Here is a 20240-nt window from a genome sequence, read left to right on the forward strand (position 1 = left end):
TTTAGTGGCATTTTTATGGAGGATCTTGTGAACTACTTTTTTTATTATAGCTATTTTTTACAAATGTTTGGTTAATAATTTCAAATTCTTGATTCAGAGCTTGTTCATTGGAGCAAATTGTTAGAGCTCTGTGTTTGAGAGTGCATGACTCCTAGTTTCTGTGTTGGATGGTGGTATGAATTTTTATGTATGTATTAGCCTGTGGGTGGGTGGGTGGGTGGATGGGTGTAGGCTTGCGGTAGACTGTGAAGGAGAGACAGCCAGACGAGTGTGTCTAGAAAAGGAAGAGAGTTGTTTTCAATTTCGATGGTGAATTGGATATGTTTGTGTTGTTTGTTCAGGTGGCTTAGGAATGTATTTAATGTTACATGGCCATGGGACAAAATGGCAAAAATATCAACATATCTGAGCCAGACTTTGGGCTTTTTGAACCATTCTATAAGAGAAACAGAGCTACTGAGAAAGGAGATGGAAGGCATGAAGACTGATTTCAGAGTGAATGAAGAAATTAAGAGGCTAGAGAGGATGGCTAATGCAAGGAGAATGAGAGTAGGTGCAAGAGAGGATGGTTAATGAAAGGAGAATGAGCATAGGTGCAAGAGGATGTTGAGAGAGCAAGGGATTGAAGGTGAGAGAACAAGAGATGGGGAAAAGAAGAAATTGGAGAAAGTTGTGTGAGAGCAAGGAATAGAGAGAGAGAGAGAGAGAGATGAAAAATGAAAGTAGGGAGGAGAGATGAAGAGAGAGAGATTGGAAACAGAAAGGATTAGGGATGAGAGAAGAATGAATCAATCTGTTTAGAGAATCATGTATGGAAGTTTAATGATTCATGGTGTACAAAGTGGAATGCCAAAAGTACTTTTTCTGGTCGAATGAGAGAGCTTAAGTTCTATGCATGGGTGGTAGGAATGACCTGAGGGGTAGCGTGAATTGTGTAGCAAGAGAGAGTTGAGCTTGTGTCAGAGGGAAAATAGTGTGTTGCCTCGGTATAATAATAGAGAAGGGAGGAGAAAAGAGCAATGATAATGAATGAGATGATAACAAGAATGTGTAGGAAAAGAAGCTTGGAATATGTGGATGAGCACAGTTTAGGATAAAAGAGAGCTGTATGCAAGAGAAGGATTTCTGAGAACAAATAGAAAACACATCAACATAGTACAGGCTAAGGTATCTGTTTAAGTGTAGCTTGCTGAATGCCTGATTTTCAAAATGTTCTATATATTACTATCATTTCGGGCAACTCCAGGGAGTCAACAGACTCATCGAGGGAGGCCCTAACATCATGTCAAGAACAACTATTCGACATTCACACGGTATCTATCATACCTCGCCTTTAACTCATTCACAGTCATAGCACCCACAACAGACTCTGGCAGCTTATTCCACTCATTCACCACTCTTCAAGTAAAAAAACCTAGCTCTAACACACCTGCTAACCACATTCTTGCCCAGCTTCCATGTATGGTCCCCTAGTCGTCCCACCACCAGTCCTATTCTCAAAAATATCTTCTGAATTAATCTTATAGAAACCCTTCAATAATTTGAATGTTGCAATCATATCACTCCTTTTCCGCTTATCAACCAATTTTTGCAACCCACAAATCTTTAACCTGTTCTCATAAGTTCATTCCACAGACCTGCTACCATCTTGGGCACTTGTCTCTGGATCCTCTCCACTTCCTCCCCATCAAGAAGAAACCCTGGCGCCCATATCTAGACACAGTAGTCTAGATGGGGTCTTATCAAGGCTCGATACAGAGGAACAATAACTTGTTTGTCTCTGCTTGTTAAAGTATTTTTCAGCAACCAAGTGATTTGATGAGCTGATTTAGCCACTTTTGCGATGTGCCCCCTAAACTTCAACTCCCTATCCACCTATACTCCCAAATTCCTGGCCTCATCAATCTCCTGGAGTAGTACAGTTCCACCAATGTGATATACTGCTGCTAATCTTTTCACCCCAAAATGCATAACTTTACACTTAGCCACATTAAATCAACATCATTTTCCTTAGCCCAGTCCTCCAAACTATCCAAATCATCTTGCAAAATTCTGACATCCTGTGCACTCACTATTGCTCTACCCAACTTTGCATCATCAGCAAACAAGTGAACACTTCCTCTCAGATCCTTTCCTATATTGTTAATGAACAAACTGAAAAGTAGTGGTCCAAGAACAGAACCCTGTGGCACACCACTAGTCACAAGCCGTCTTTTGGACTCTACTCCTGCCATTCTCTGATATCTCTCCATCAATCACCCTCCTCTCCGTCTCACCAACCCTATATCCATCCCCATATGCTGCAGTTTACTGATTAGAATTCCATGTGGTATCCTGTCAAAGGCCTTAGCAAGGTCCAGTAGAATCACTGTAAACCTATTACCCTTATTCAGTTCAGCCGTCACTGTGTTATAAAATGTGAGCAAGTTACTGAGGTATGATCTACCCTTCACAAAACCATGTTGCCCCCCCATACAGTATCCCATTTTCATCTATCCAATCCTGTATTTTTCTCTTGACTAATTTCTCCAAGACCTGGATTCCTATCAGGAATCGTTGTCAAGACAACGATTCCTGATATGCTAATCGGTCGGTAATTTACAACAGCAGTCTTGGAACTTCCTTTATGCAGTGGAACTATTATCTCTTCTTTCCACTCCCTCGGGACTACCCCAGACCCGAGACTCAAATTAAACAAAATGGTCAAGGGCACTGACAGTTCTTTACCCACTTCACGTATGACACGAGCTGGTATGCCATCCAATCCACAGATGTATTGACATTCAGGTTTTGTAATAGACTACTCACCTCCACTTCATTCACTACAATTCCCATATAATCTATTGGTTCATTCATTCCTGCAATGTCACCACCTGGATGTTGACATTGCAGGAATATAAATTGGCTGGAGGAGGAAGAAAGAGGAGAAATCACTGCAGTCCCATCTAGCTGTCTGTATAGTTTTCCTTTCCATAAGAAATAACTAGAATAAATAGTGAATTAAAATAATTAATGTCAGAGGGAAAATGTAATTTAATGAGGTCAAGTGTCTCTCAGAGATACTTCTTCACCCACAGTCTATGTACACCACTGGAGCAATATAAAGGTAACCCAACAGTCTCTCCAGGCGTTCCTATCTTTGGATCTCCCCTTAACAAGGTGGAGAACAAAGAATTAGTCCATTTTCTAATATCTATCCATGTGATTCTAGGTTGGCACCATGTGTTTTTTTTTTCAAAAAGCCAAACCCTTTCTTTAGTGCTATTTTAGATAAACTATCAGATCTAGCCAGATGACTAAGCCACCTGAGCTGTTTTCAACATATCTTAGTGATGATATTTCTGTGTGTTCTGGCAATGAAACAGATTTTCCTTCTAACCTCGTTGTGACGTGTACTATGTGTAGTATTGTCAAATTTTCTGTAGCACTTCATCATGAAGGCCAATAGCCTTTTTTCTCACCTTCCTATAACAATGTTGGACTATTCACTTCTTTATAGTAAGACAGAGCAAACAATGGTGGCAACAAGATAGTGTTGTAATCAGCTATGTTTTATTGTCTTTCCGAAGTGGCTGAAACCTCTGAAGGGCAACAGGTGCTTTAGCAATATGTGCTTTGATATCATGTTTAGACCCACTATCTGTGTTATATACTTCATTTCCCAAGCAGATGAATCTTTACTTCCAATTTTTCAAAATTAACTGAAATTTTCATAGGCTTTTTGCATGATTATTTTTGATATATGAATGCTTTTTCTCTTTCTGGCCAACCAACTCAACTTCCAACAATTTATTTATTACTTTATTTTTAACATAGGCATTTAGATGGCGAGATGTGAAAGAAAAGTGCCTCCATATTGCAATTGAAAAAATGATGGTATATTGTACCTTTTGACTGGATAAGGCCTCAGTTTGATTCTCAATGTTACAAGAATCTTTATATGGCCTTTTTTATTTGAAGATGAGTTAGCCAATCTCATATGGAGGTAGAAGGGATTTTTCTCCCAGACAACTGATCCTGTGTACAGGTAAACCAGCCTTCAGAACACAGGCAATTTACAGACAAAAAATACTGTTGGTGGTGGTGATGAGCAGTAGATAGTGTTGATGGTAGTTGCATGTAGTAAGGGAGGCAGGCGTGTATAGCGGGAGTGGTCCTTATAATAATAAACTGTTAATTCTTGTAATCAATGCTCATTCTCTGCTATTAGGGAAATGTCATTGGTGAATCTAATATTGATTTTTCTCCCCACCAACTGTAATTCCAATACCACTGTTTTCCAAGGCAAAATTTATTATATATTCCAAGTACAGGTTAAAAGGCATAAGTATGCAGCCTTGAAGCACACCTCTTTCCACTGTGAAAGGCTTCTTATAGTTGCCACTGATTTCTATTAACATTTCTGAGGAATGGCAGTTTTAATTAGACATACTATTTAATTATCTGTTCCATACTTCAGTATGAAACAGATAATTAAATTATCTGTTTCATACTGATAATGTTTGTTTCAGTGTTCTCCACAATGCCTCATGCTATACTGAATCAAAAGCCTTCTGTATATCTATAAAATTGTGACTAGTATTTTATTATGTCCAATATATTTTTCTCCAATGAGATGTATTGTAAATAAATGATCTATTGTATTCTTGTTTATACAGAATTTTGCCTGATGCTCTGAAAGTATACTTTCTATTTTCCTCTCAATCCTAGAAAGTAAGTTTTCAGGATAATTTTACTTCAGAAAATCTGCAAAGATACAGTGATAAACGAAGTAATGCAATGCTTACCATAATGTCAGAATCAGTTGTGATTAGATTTTTTTTTTTTTTAATTTATGTTTTAAAGTGAAGAGAATTTTTAATATATGCAGGAAAGCTGTCTGTAAAGGGAAAAGTGATTTGGATAAATGTTTGCCAGTTTGTAGGTGGAGCTATCTATGATATCAATTACTAGATGAGGGGTGTGAATTAAGTTCACAAACAATTCACAAACTAGATTAAGTTTGTGAATTGTATGGACCCCATAGATCTGGGATGGTTTGACATTTGGTAATTTCTTTGGGTGAAGAAGTGACTTTAAAAATGATGCACTTTTTTATTTTGAGATTTGACAGAATTCCCATTTAAGATCTTCAAAGGAGGAGATCTTAAAATGATTACTCATTTTTCTTTTATGCATTTATGTTATCTACTTTGGTTATAATTCTCTTTTGCTTCCTGCATAACTTTTTAAGTGTTGATAATTTTTAAGTGGAAAGTTACTCTTGGGAGGTTTGGTTTTGTCAGAACACTGATCACTTCAAATTCAATGTTATTACCATTTTGGGTGATGGATCATAGATAGCATGTTCACACTGTTCTTTATTTCCAATAACTGGTGTTTTTTTTTTTTAGGACCCATGGCAAAACTATGATTCCAAACTAAGCCCACTGACTGCATCTTCTGATAGAAGCTGCAAAGATAAATTCATCATTACACATTCTTGCTGTAGCTGCAGGGGAAGTGCATTACTGTTTGAAGGGCTTCATATTTTTTCAAATAACAATTTGCCTTTTCCAAATTCTTTAATCACAGCATTTTCAGAGATGATATAGAGTATGGATTAATGATACTGATGAAGAGGATGGAGATATTCAGTTGTTTGCAGATGATGCAAAGTTAGGATGAATTATGAAGAGTAGAGAAGATTGTGGCCTTACAAGAAGACTTGAATAAATTGAGTGAATGGACACGGGAATGGGGATGAGAATTCAATGTTGTGAAATGTAAGGTTTTAAAATTTGGGAAACAAAGATGGGATGTAGAATTTATGCTGGTGGGGATATATTGCCTGAGGTGGAAGAAATGAGAGATCTTGGAGTGATGGTGGATAGATCTGAAATTTGGGGGACACATTGCCAAAATTGTGAGGGCAACAGAAAGACTTCTGGGAATGATGCAGAGAACACTGACTTGTAGAAGTAAGGAAATTGTTGTTCCATTGTATAAGGCTTTGATTAGGCCACACATGGATTACTGTGCACAGATTTGGTCAACTGGTTTTCAAAAGGATGAGAGAGAGAAAGATGCTGTAAAGGTCTGGAGGCAAATGAGTAAGGTAGTTTCTGACTTCTGGACTGTCCAGAGGAAAGGTTGAGAAGACGCAATTTACAGAGTCTAATGGATAGGAGGAAGAGGAGAGATATGATAGAGACCTACAAGTTAGTAAGAGATTGTTATAGGATCAATGTTAGAGAGATTTTACAGCAAACAGTGGGAGATCAAGGAAGAACCAGAGGTCATCCCTGGAAGCTGTAAGGAGGGTGTGAGCAAGGGAGTGAGAAGCAGGTTTTTTGCATGCAGAGTTGTGAATGATTGGAATGCCTTGCCTGAGAGTATGGTGTGTGTGTGTGTGTGCAGAGAGTTTGAGTGTGTAAGGTGAGTTATGATGAGCTGTGCGTATGACAAAAGGACCTCCTAGATGAGTTTTTTTGACTCCATGGGGTCTTGGGTAATAATAATAAACCACAGGTTTGGATTTAGGATTAGAGAAAGCTCTTCCTGTAATGCAGTAATTCAGATGGAACTATTTTAGCTAGCAAGACATGGGAGCAGCCGATCTGCTCTCAGATTTATACTAGGCTCAACTATATGTCAATGTGTTTGGATTTTGCCAAATGAAACTTTGGTCCGATCTTAAACAGCTAAGAATGGTATTAATGTCCTGGGATCTAGAAAGGCAAGCTGACTGGGCTGTGACAATTTTAGTTTCCATTTATCTAAATGATATGCTTCACATGTGATTGCTTCTCCATGCAAATTTGTACACGTACAGAAAGACTTAGGTGCTGTTGGTTACTCATAGTTGTGCTTCATAGTACAAACACCACCAGGAGAAGAAAAAATAAATATTTACTGAACTTACTAATATTTCTAAGACCTTGCTCTAAATACTCCTTCACATAGGATTAAATAGAAGAGAGAGAGATTATTTTTGGAATCAGCAATGGCTATGAAACACTTCCCAAACCTCAACAGGCGTAGATGCACGAATTTGTTAAAGACCTAGGAGACAGCCATTTTGAGACGAAATAGCCTGACTTCTCCAAATTAACTTTATAGTTATACAGCCTGTAGAGGGCACCATGTAAAGTCATTAGTTTTTTTTTTTTTAGTTACAATCTGAATTGCTTCTACAATGATCTAGAGTGTTTTGAGCTTGTCTTAGTTGTAATCTGTGCTCTGAAGATACTGGGTAAGGGTAGAAAACTGGCAAAATATTAGTAAGTTCAATACATTACATTTTTTTTTCTTTTTCTGGTGTTTATACCATTAAACACTATTATGAATACCAACACACCTAAGCCTTTCTAGAAGTATATTAAACTGTTTGGTTTCTGGTGTAGGTTTTCCTGCTATATTTACCTATGGTACCACTGTGCTACAAATTATGACAGACATTTTATTAATGGGTTTATAATACAGTACCCTACTTAAACTTTTAAATTTCAATAATTTAATAATATATAATTTATATAATCTAAGCCAAAGCTAGTTAAAAGGAGTAATAATAATATGATAAAAGTACCAACATTATCTGATAATGTTCCAGATGAATTTCATTGCTTGATGTATAAGACCCTGCAAATGAATTTTTAAACATCTGTGCCACAACTAGCTCAAAATTCCGTGTTTAGTCTCTAGAGCTGGTTTCCTGGTTATCTAACCTTTGGCCATCTGTGGTAATAATGTACTATAAGTTTGTTTGTAGCTGAGATTCATAGAAAACTATTTCCCAAAACTTAGATAAAGGTACACTCATTTTTATTCATCACGAATGAACAGGATAATTTAAAATAGCACAATCTACCAAGATTGTGGCCTTCTTCTGGGTCTTTTTTCTGCCATCTTCATATCAAACACCTGTTTTGCTAACATTTGCTCTCCCATTTTATTCAAATGACTACCCCACCTTAGATCACCACTGCTTACACATTTTTGAATGCTAAATATGTCAAGTGCATTCCTAATATCTTCATTTTTAATATGATTCTGCCATTGATGACATCTATTCAGGGCCCCTAATTTTTTCTAAGAACTCATATGGTCTCTAATCTTTGATTGAGTGCTTCATTTCTAAGCTATTTCTCAGATTCATAAGTTAAAACTGGTTAATGTTTTATGTTATAACTAATTTTTTGTATGTATACCTTACTTGTCATGTAAGGGGATTTTATGGGAGTAATGCTGCTCATTACAAATGCCTGTTTTGGTGATTATCACTGATTCTGTCATAATGGAATATCTGACCAATAAAAGGATACTATATGTATGCATTTTATGTATATTATTTCTGGGAAAACTCCCATGTTACTCCTCTTGATAAACTATTATAATTACGGCTATTTTGCCTGCTTCAGTTTAGGAGTGCTCCTGTTTAAATGTCATTGGCTATTTACTCATGGATTCTTAGGGCATTGTAGATGTAAATTTACCAAAAAGTATATGTAGCATAAGGAAGAGAAATTTACACATACCTTTTTCTGGGTGTTGTGGTGGCTTTTCTTCTTTCTGCGATGTCCGAAAACTACTGAGTGTGTGGAGGGGGGTAGGCAATTTGGGAGAATTAAATTTGAAAAACCCAGGTTTTTTTCAGTAATATATATATAAACATATATATTATATTAGTATGTTATATAGGGTGGGGAAAAGGTGAAAGGGTTGACTTTTTTTATATAGGGGGGAAGGGGGTTGACGGGGTGCGGTCCGTTTCAACTATTTTTGGTCGTCATCTGACCTGGCAAATCTCCTAAAATCCACCAAACCTCACACACAGAAAGAAATATTTGAACATCACAATGTAGTCTATAAATTTCCCTGCCAAAAAGACTGTGATATCACCTACACAGGTTCCACCATCAGGTTTTTATGGGCATGACTACAAGAACACTTCCGTGATTGTAACATCCCTATTCCTGAACATTTAAACACTAAAAAACGTAACATCAAAAAGAAAAATTGAATACAAAGCACAGGAAAAACGGAAATAGCTGTTCACGCCCTTGAACAAAAACATCTAACAAAAACGTTTTTGTTCAAGGGCGTGAACAGCTATTTCCGTTTTTCCTGTGCTTTGTATTCGATTTTTCTTTTTGATGTTACGTTTTTTAGTGTTTAAATGTTCAGGAATAGGGATGTTACAATCACGGAAGTGTTCTTGTAGTTTTGCCCATAAAGACCTGATGGTGGAACCTGTGTAGGTGATATCACAGTCTTTTTGGCAGGGAAATTTATAGATTACATTGTGATGTTCAAATATTTCTTTCTGTGTGTGAGGTTTGGTGGATTTTAGGAGATTTGCCATGTCAGATGACGACCAAAAATAGTCGAAACGGACCGCACCCCATCAACCCCCTTTTCCCCTTCCCCCTCCCTATATAAAAAAAGTCAACCCTTTCACCTTTTCCCCACCCTATATAACATACTAATATAATATATATGTTTATATATATATATATTACTGAAAAAAACCCGTTTTTTTCTAATTTAATTCTCCCAAATTGCCTACCCCCCCTTTCCACACACTCAGTAGTTTTTGGACATCGCAGAAAGAAGAAAAGCCGCAACACCCAGAAAAAGGTATGCGTAAATTTCTCTTCCTTATGCTACATATACTATATGGTAAATTTACATCTACAATGCCCTAAGAATCCATGAGTAAATAGCCAATGATATTTAAACAGGGGCACTCCTAAACTGAAACAGGCAAAATAGCCGTAATTATAATAGTATGCATTTTATTTTTAGAGAGTGCTGTCATACCACGAGGTAATCAATTAACTACAATATGGCGTGGGGCCATATTTGATTTTGGCGGTGAATTTGAGCTGTGCTGAAGAAAGTGATTTTTTTAATCGGTGAATAGTCCTTTTTTCTACATTTTTGAGTGCTAAATTGTTTCTCTGGAATATGGGTGTACTTCAGTGGTTGTTTTTTGAAGTCAGTTGTTGCCGTGATATTGTGTATTTTTTTTTAGCGAGAGGATGGGGTCGGAATCAAATGCATAACGGTGGAAGACAAGACGAAGCTAAGTTTTCATTACTGTATTTAGTTCTATTTCATTTTATTTATTTATATTTAGTATACTTAAATGTTTTGTTTTGCTTATACTTTTCCTTTTATTTTCAGTTTGTGTGTCATCTTATTTTGACACTATTTTGAATAATTAACAATTATGCTAGTAGTTCCTCGGCAGCAAGGAATGATGACAGATTCAGCTGCAGAAATATGAATGAGAAAATAATAGTTGATAATGTGGAAGGCGTGAGTGACTGTGAAAGTTTAGGAGATGGTTTTGTTTGGGAGAGTCAATTTCGATTAACTTGCCAAATCCTCCGCCATTTAAGAACTCTATTATAAGTAATATAATAAGGAACTTTGTGGGGCATGCAGTACTTGCGGCATGTATGAGTCTCAGGAATTGGATATGTGGCTTGTGGGGGGGGTGCATAAAGTGCAGACAGTGGGAGGAAATAAATGCATTAGATATATCAATAACTGACCTTGTCAGTTATTGATATATCTAATGCACTATATTCAATTCCCGTTGCTCCAGGAATGGGAAATGAATATAGGAAGACGAGTAGTGTGATAGGAGAGAATGAAGAAAGAAATATGAATGAGAAAATAATAGTTGATAGTGTGGAAGGCGTGAGTGACTGTGAAAGTTTAGGAGATGGTTTTGTTTGGGAAAGTGAATTTCGATTAAGAGCGACTGACCTGCAGAAGGAGATAGATGAGCTGAAAGAGGAGGTGGAATGTCTTGTGAATGACAGGAGAAGTATAAAAGATGAGATTAGGAGAATGGAAGAGATAAATGCAAGGCAAATCCGAGTAGGGGAGACAGAGAGAGTTTTGAGAATGATAAGAGTGAAGAGAATTTTGGGAATGATAGAAGAGGAGAGAATGGAAACAGTAGGAGAGAGGGAATGAGAGAGAGGTATGGGAGTGTTCAAAGAGGAGGAAATGGAAACAGTAGGAGAGACAGAATGAGAGAGAGAGGTATGGGAGTGTTCAAAGAGAAGGAAATGGAAACAGTAGGAGAGACAGAATGAGAGAGAGAGAGGTATGGGAGTGCTAGAAAAGGAGAAAATGGAAACAGTAAGAGAGAGGGAGGGAGAGAGGTATGGGAATGCTAGAAGAGAGAATAGGAGCAGTAGAGCAGATGGGATGAGAGAGACGTATGAAAATGAAAGAAGAGAGAATGGAAACAATAGGACAGGGGGGAATGGTAAGAGGTATAATGTATGGGGACTCAATGATCTGTGATGTTCAAGATAGGATGCGTGAGGAGTGTTTGCCAGGAGGAACGATAAAAAGTGTGGCTATGGCAATTAAGAGAGGTGAAAGGGTGAATGAGATGATTGTGATGGTAGGAACAAATGACTTGAGTGGTAATGTAAGTCGGGCAGCGAGAGAGATGAGATTTTTGCTTGAGGCTGTATGGAAGAAGACAGAGAGAAAAGATAGTGTGCGTGTTGCCTAGGTATGATAATAACGAGCTGAGCAGTAGAGCAGTAATATTGAATGGCATAATAGCTAGAATGTGTGACAAGAGATGACTGGAATATGTGGATGCTTGGAGTGCATTTGAGGACAGAGAGGAATTGTATGCAAGAGACCGTTTACATTTCAATGAGGAAGGACGACGTAGGCAACTGAAGACATTGCTGTTCTGAACGAGTCAGTGTGTCCCAGGGAGGATGGTAGCAGGGGTGGCCTCTTGTGGGAATGGCTACTTGGGAGAAGGGGGACGACATCAGCTAACACTGAGCCCAGTGGAGTCTAGAGGGGATAATGCTGGGTAGAGAAATAACGGTATTTATATGCTTTATACTAATGCCAGGAGTATCCAGAATAAGGGAGAGGAATTCGTGGTGCAGATAGCATCAGCCTGGCCAAAAATTATTGGGATCACTGAGACATGGTTGACAACAGAGGTTATAATAACAGGAATAGAAGTCGCTGGGTACAGCATTTTTCAGCAGGATAGGAAGGGAAAGCGTGGTGGTGGAGTACTGCTTATGATAAGTGACACCTATGTCCTCTAAGAGTGGAGGCTTTGGAAAGCAGTGACACTAATGATTTTGAAAGCATATGGTGTGAGGTAGAAGTGGGCAAGACAGGATATTAAGTGGGGTGTTGCTACAGACCCAGGAGCACAGAGGGGTGGGGACCAGGAGATGTTCAGACAGTTGAGTTTGGCATGTGCAAGAAGAATAATTTTTATGAGAGATTTTAACTACAGTAGTAGAAATTGGGGAGAGGAAGATGCATGTAGCAATAAGGGAATGGAATTTCTAGAATTCTTGAGGAACAAATGTCTTAGGCAACATGTAATAGAGGGAGCATGAGGTTCAAGAGTTTTGGATTTGGTTATAGCATCAGAAGAGTTGATAATAACTGAGATGACATCTCTCCCACCAGTTGGAGAGAGTGACCATATGGTTTTGACTTGGAAAATGAATAGACATGCAGGAGTATCAAAGAGACGGGAACTTCTTCTTCTTCTGCAGCTTCTCCCACTTAAGTGGGGTCACTGTTGATGATGAGTCTCCTCCACATCCTCCTGTCTTGGGCTGTCACCACATCCAAGTTCTTCATCCTCAAGTCCTCTTCTACCAGCTCCCTCCATCTCTTCTTTGGCCACCCACGCTTCCTCCTTCCTTGCACATCCACCTGCATGATCCTTCTTCCCACATATTCGTCCTCCCTCCTCATCACATGACCAAACTATTTCAACCTTGCCCCCTGTATCTTCGCTCCTAAGTTCGTAACTCTCACTGTTCCCCTCACATAGTCATTTCTCAGACAATTCATTCTGGTCACGCCGCACATCCACCTAAGCATTCTCATCTCTACTACTTCCATCCTGCTGATGTTATTTTTCCTCAGGGCCACAGTTTCTATAGCATACGTCATAGCTGGCCTCACTACTGTCCTATAGATTTTGCCTTTCAGATTGATCGGCATATTCTTATCGCATAACACTCCAGGCATCTCCCTGCAGTTCCTCCAACCCGCTTGTATCCTGCATCCCACTTCCTTCTCAGTTCCTCCATCTTCTTCCACTGTTGAACCTAAGAACGAATTGAACAAATGTGGAATTATAAGGCAGGTGATTATAATAGTCTAAGACATCAACTTGGGGGAAGTTTCATGGAGGGAGGAATTGGAAGGCTGGGATATCATTAGTGCGTGGGAAATTGTGAAAGAATATTTGTTAGCAGCAATAGCAAGTTGTATACCACGAGTGAAGAAGAGGACACAATTTGGAGTAAAGTGGATGACAAACAATATTAAACAGGAATTGCCTCTTTTTCGCATGCGATTCCTGTTTAATATTGTTGTCATCCACTTTACTCCAAATTGTGTCCTCTTCTTCACTCGTGGTATACAACTTGCTATTGCTGCTAACAAATATTCTTTCACAATTTCCCACGCACTAATGATATCCCAGCCTTCCAATTCCTCCCTCCATGAAACTTCCCCAAGTTGAAGTCTGTGGAAGAGATATAAGGAGACGGGTGAAGAGAAGATGCATGAAGAATAAAAGACACAGGCCAGAAAAGTAACTAGTATGGTAAGGAAGACAAAACTGGAATATGAGAGGAGATTGGTTCTAGGATCCAAAGAAAATCCTAGGGAATTTTTTTAGCTAAGTGGCCAGTAGGAAGAGAAACGATTGTAGAAAAATGATATTGTGGGATAAAAATGGGAATAGAGTGACTGATGCAGAGGACATAGTGGAATTGTTCAATAAACACTTTATTTGGAGTATTTCATCCTGGAGGAGTCAGTTTTAATAGTAGAGGGATAGGGCAGGTTCGAGGTTTAGAGGTACAGGAGGAGAGTGTATTTCAAATACTGAGTACTCTGGATGTCAGTAATGCTGTGAGACCGGATGGTATTTCACCACGACTTTTGAGAGAATGTGCTAGGGAATTGACAATGCCTTTGACCTGGCTTTTCAATGAAAGTCTGGCTGTGGGAAAGGTGCAAATGGAATGGAAGGAAGGTAAGACAGTGCCATTGCATAAGGGTGGTAGCAGACTGGAAGTGTCTAATTATAGGCCAGTTTGTGTGTCATCTGTAGTTGTTAAGATCTTGGAGAAAGTAGTGAGGGACCATATACAACATTGGGCAGATGATGGTAATGTTATCTGTGAGAGTCAGCATGGATTTGTGAAGGGGCGCTCTTGTTTTAGCAATATGCTAGCCTTTTATAATAAAGTTACCAGAGCATTAGACTGCCATTTTCTTAGACTTAGCAAAAGCATGTGACAGGGTGCCACATGATAAGCTGATATTTAAGTTACAGCACATGGGTTTGGATGTCAGATTGGTCAATTGGATTCAGGATTGGTTATCCAATAGGTATCAGAGAGTTGTGTATGGTGGGGCGGTTTCAAGTGGGGTCCCACAGGGCTCAGTACTGGGACCTATATTGTTTAACCTTTATATCATTGACATTGTCAGTGGATTGCAAGGGGATATTCAGTTGTTTGCAGATGATGCGAAGCTGGGAAGGATTATTAATAATAGTGCAGATGTGGTAGCCATGCAAGAGGATTCGAATAAGCTAGATAGATGGGCAAATGAATGGGAGTCTCAGTTTAATGCAGCAAAATGTAAGGTCTTGAGGTCTGGGAAACATCGATGGGATGCTGCATTCTATGGGAGGAGTTATACTGGAGGAGGTAGGGGGAGACAAGAGATCTGCGGTTGATGATTGATAGAAACCTGAAATTTAGGGGATATATTGCAAAGGTGGTGAAGGTAACACAGAGGATTGCTGCAACAATGAGAAGGACACTGACCTGCAGAGATAAAAGGGGTATCATTCCGTTGTATAAGACTGATCAGACACTTAGACTATTGTTCTCAGATTTGGTCCCCAGGATTTTAAGGGTTAATTAACTGTGGAAAGTGTACAAAGGCAGATAACAAAGATGGTTTCAGGACTGTACAATGTTAGTTATGAGGATCAGCCGAGGGAATGTGGACTGCAGAGTTTGGTGGATAGAAGGAGAGATGATATGATTGAGACTTTGTTGAGAGGTGGTTACAGAGTTGACACCGGGGAGTTTTTTCGCTTGGTTGAACAGTGGGAAGGAGTGATGACAAGTTTCCTTTTGTAACTTCCTTCCTGGAAGTTACAAAAGGAAATTGTGAGCAAGAGGGCGAGGAGTGGTTTCTTTGCATGGAGAGTGGTTGAACCATGGAATGCATTGCCTGATATAGTGGTGAGAGTGAGAACGGTCGATGAGTTTAAAGAGTTTTATGATAGACTTTGTGTTTCTTAGAGGGGGAATTCCCCTCGATGAGTCTTGATAGACTTTGTGTTTCTTAGGAAGGACCTCCCACGATGAGTCTTTTGACTCCATGGAGGCCTGGATAATAATAATTCTAATAATAAAATAGATACACAGCAGATTGTAAATTAGTTTAGTTCTTATTTCTTAGTCAAATTCTGCAAAGTTCAGTGATGGAATATGCAGAATTTGACCATTAATAGTGGATATTAAAACTTGTAAAAGTTAAGAAAGCAGTATTTATTTTTTCAAAGTAATTGATTCTAACCTAAATATTTTCTGAGTTGCCATAGCATCATGACATAGTTGTGTATTGATCTCAGTGTTCTTTTTTATTATGATGCTGAATGTTTCAACATTCATTTATAAATTGCAGAGAAGAAATTTTCCTCCATAAGCGATTCAAAATATATGCTCTAGAAGCAAAAATGTATAAACTGTAGCAAAAATTAGTATCTTAATGAAAAAAATATTAATAAATGGTCTTATATCACTTATAAAATGCAAAATTTTTTTTTATTCCCAGACTGATATTTAAGTATGTTTAAGTATTTAGCTTATTTGCTTCAACATTGATATTTATACAGAGTAAAAATTAGCCAATAACATTAAAAAAAGCTTACAAATTGACCACATATGGGATTAAGCAGATGACTATGATATATTAAGTAACCATAATAAAGTACAACAAGGCCAACATCTGACTGATAAGATGTCTGCTTAACTGGTGAACCAGAACAAAATTTTTCCAGCCCTGAACATGAGTACTAAACTACATCTATCACACAAGAAATGATAAATCAAGTTTGGTCAACCATGCCATTAGTATTATGATCCTGTGTAAAGGATTCATAAAATTACAGCTGTTGTTTAAAAACTTTCATTTTTGCATCTACATAATGTTTGCATGCCCACAACTAAGTTGGAATAATACTAATATTACCAAATAACCTAAATTTTAATAGCGTCAATGTATAAAGGTGAACCAATGTTATCTTCCCTATTATGATTACACCTTTTTATTAGGTTTAGCCTATGTTTCAGATAGCACCCCCGATGGCATTAATAACAAGTAAAATAGCCTGCATTTCAAAAAAAACATATAGAACTGAACTCAGACTCAGATGTTACAACACTTCATAAGCACTATTCACAGTTCAAGGTGAGCAAGCTGGCCTCAAAGGTGACAGCTGTTCTCTCCTGGATTTTATTTTATTTTTTTCTTCTGAAAAACAAGCAAACTATCCTGTGTGATATCCTGTTAAGTGCAACAGAACTACAGAAATTTGTTGTAAAAAGAATGAAGCATTTGGGGATGTATGAAGCTGGTGAAAGATAAAGAGTCTGACAGTGATAAAAGAGCAGTGTAAAGGGAAGCAGCATCAAGAAGGTAGGTGACAATAATGTACTTGGCACACAGCAGTTTACTTTTAACTATACTACTGGGAATGATTTGATGAAAAATATTCAGCAAATAGCTGAATCTAAAATCAAATCTTTTTAACTTTTGTGAACTTAAATTACATGAAGCAAAAACAAGGAAACGTCAGTGCTGTCCTGTGTGATATCCTAAATATTAGAAATAAAATATTTCTAAAATTTTTGAGCATTATTCTCCAAAATTGTATAAATCCCATGTGATGGGAATAGGCAATTCCACAAAGAAATGCAGAATGATGCCTCCCCTTTACTAAGCAGTTTATGCAAGGCTGAAAGAGTCTCATCCCAACTGGCATGATGGGCTATATCAAGTTACCAACTCCTAACCTTGTTCTCCAACTATATCACTATGTTGATAGACATAGGAGAGGAGATATGATAGAAGCATATAAATTATTAAAGGGATTTTACAGGATTGATACTGATGACATTTTTAAGACCAGTGCAGGAAAGGAGAGAATGAGAGGCCCTGGAGATTATGTAAGAATGTGCTTAACAAGGGTGTTAGGACTAGATTTTTTTACTTGGAGGGTTGTAAAGGGGTGGAATGCTTTGCCAGAGGTAGTTGTGAATGCTTCGTCTGTGATGAAGTTAAAGAGAAGTATGATAGGTATTGTGTAAATAACGGTTAGTATATCAATGCAGGATCTCTCGCGATGAGTCTTTTGATGCCATGGAGACACCGTTATTATTATTACGGGCTACTCCAGGGAGTCCTTAGACTCATCGAGGGAGGCCCTAAACATTATGTTCACACAACTGTTCAACATTCTCACAGTATCTATCATACCTTGCCTTGAACTCGCTCACTGTCATAGCACCCACAACAGACTCTGGCAGCTTATTCCACTCATTTACCACTCTAAAAGTAAAGAACCCAGCTCTAACACCCCTGCTAACCACGCTCTTGCCCAGCTTCCATGGGTGTCCCATAGTTCTCCCACCACCAGTCCTGATCTCAAAAATATCCTCTGAATTAATCCTATAGAATCCTTTTAGCAATTTGAATGTCTCAATCATATCTCCCCTTTTCCGCCTATCAACTAGTTTCTGCAACCCACAAATCTTCAACCTGTTCTCATATGGTTCATTCCATAGACCTGCTATCATCTTAGTCACTCGCCTCTGGATCCTCTCCACCTACTCCCCATCAAGAAGGAACCGAAGTGACCAAATCTGGGCACAGTAGTCGAGATGAGGTCTTATCAGGGCTCGGTACAGAGGTACAATAACTTGCTTGTCTCTGCTCGTCAAGGTATTTTTCAACAACCAAGTGAGTTGATGAGCTGATTTAGCTACTTTCGCAATGTGCCCCCTAAACTTCATCTCCCTATCCACCAACACTCCCAAGTCCCTGGCCTCATCAATCTCTTGGAGTATAGTTCCACCAATGTGGTATACTGCTGCTAATCTTTTCACTCCGAAATGCATAACCTTACATTTTGTCACATTAAATTGACATCCATTCTCCTTAGTCCAGAACTCCAATCTAAGTCATCTTGCAAGACTTTGACATCTTCTGCATTCACTATCGCCCTACCCAACTTTGCATCATCAGCGAACAAATGAACTGTCCCACTTAGACCCTTCCCTATATCGTTAATGAACAGATTAAACAGCAGTGGTCCAAGAACAGAACCCTGTGGCACACCACTAGTCACAGGCCGTCTTTTGGACTCTACTCCTGAATAAACTACTCTTTGATATCTCTCCATCAACCACCCAGCTATCCATCTCACCAACCCTATATCCATTCCCATATGTTGTAGTTTACGGTTTAGAATTCCATGTGGTATCCTGTCAAACGCCTTTGCCAGGTCCAGCAGTATCACTGTAAACCCATTTCCCTTATCCAGTTCAGCCGTCACCTTGTTATAAAACTTGAGCAAGTTACTGAGGCATGATCTACCCTTCACAAAGCCATGTTATAATAATAATAATAATGTTAAGCAAATACCACAAATATATATATATATATATATATCAGTTCACATAAGTTAAAAAGATAAATTTGACCTTACGCAAAAAAAAATTTTAATTTCATCGTTTGGAAATTTGTATAGCAACAGAGTAAGCATTTCATAATAAATTGTACGATATTCTTTAAAGTCGGAATGTTACCGGAAATTAAGAAATATGCTTTCTTGAGAGAAAAAATAAATCGTCGTATCTCAAAATGTATAATACGAAATGCATATTTGTTTCATTTATCACTATAACGTATTCGCTAGTTTAATATTACAAAGAAATTCCAAAAATCTAAATAATCAGTTTTTCAAATATGATTTCTGCTGGAAAAAAAAATTGACTGTTGACGATGAAAAAAAAACAAAATTTACACCCATTTTTATATAATTAGATCAGAAACATTATATTGTAAGCAGAATTAAAGCAAAAAGGACATAGTATGCATGCTGCTGCTTACATAGCGGCTTTAGGAAAAGGGTATACGTCCTCACAAAATGACCGAAAACAAACGAAAAATTAAGGAAAGTAAATCACGTTACCGTCCACCAAACTAATGGCGAAGAAACAGTAAGTGATGTCACTCATACGGGTTCCACCTTTGGTTTACTAATCAACCACTAGATGGAACTAGATTTGCTATCACAACTTCCGCTAACAGAACTATATCACTGCATTACGATATTAATTATTCCTCAGACTCAATGGAGGTAGCCTAATCTTCATCGTGAAGGGATGCCTATAAGCATCTATACTTATTAACCTCGCCTTGAATTATTACAATAATTGCAATTGCCATCCATTTTTAACTTAGTCTAACAATGCATTTCACTCAGCCACTAAACTGCATCGAAGAGTGCGAGTAGTTGTTATTTACACCACCTTGTATACAGCTTTTAGGAATAACCGCTTTTTTTTTCTCATATTCTGAGCAACAGCAAACTGATAACATCTGTCATAAGATGTCTCACCAATATATATCTTAATCAGCTCCTCCTCATATGTCATACTATGGAAACTCCACTCTCATAATCTCGTAATCAAGATTCCTCATACACAACAGCACTCAATTCTGTTGTAATCGTATCTTCTGTACATTATTATTATTATTATTATCAAAAAAAAAATCAGCTAACGCCTTTTTATTCCCGTATACGGGAGTAGGCGAGGCCATTTAGCCCTATCTAACTTTTGGAGACTGAGTGGGCAGTTCAATCTCCACTGGTACCCAATCAGAGACAGATGGCCCAAAGCTATCACTAATTAAGCGGTACGCAGTGAAGAGAGACGGCTCAAATCTGCCGCCATCTCGTGGTCCCTAACCCTAACACAATATATTTAATGTCTGAAATAATGTGGGTTCTACGGTCGATTTTTTTGAGTTTACTGGACGAAAAACCCGAGTTTCCGGGAGGAAAAACCTGCTTGCCCGTGCCAGAGATCGACTAACTTGGGAACCGGTCGAAAAAAGGCTTAAAAAAT

General features: G+C 38.2%; 1 protein-coding gene across 3 annotated transcripts in view; it reads right to left on the bottom strand.

Annotated features, from left to right (window-relative positions):
* Positions 1-19300, bottom strand: part of LOC150105379 (vesicle-associated membrane protein 3-like) — a 138732-nt gene extending 119432 nt beyond the window's left edge. For all 3 annotated transcript variants that reach the window (XM_090394750.1, XM_090394749.1, XM_090394751.1), the window contains exon 1: positions 19219-19300. In XM_090394750.1, the coding sequence (XP_090250876.1) occupies positions 19219-19220 (2 nt within the window). In that variant the 5' untranslated portion in view covers positions 19221-19300. The remainder of the gene's footprint in view (positions 1-19218) is intronic.
* Between the last annotated feature and the right edge of the window lie 940 nt (positions 19301-20240).

This window comes from Typopeltis vanoorti, chromosome 6 (assembly GCF_054136105.1).
Source record: "Typopeltis vanoorti isolate ZY-2024b chromosome 6, IOZ_Tvanoo_1.0, whole genome shotgun sequence".
In the NCBI taxonomy this organism is placed as follows: Eukaryota; Metazoa; Arthropoda; class Arachnida; order Uropygi; family Thelyphonidae; genus Typopeltis; species Typopeltis vanoorti.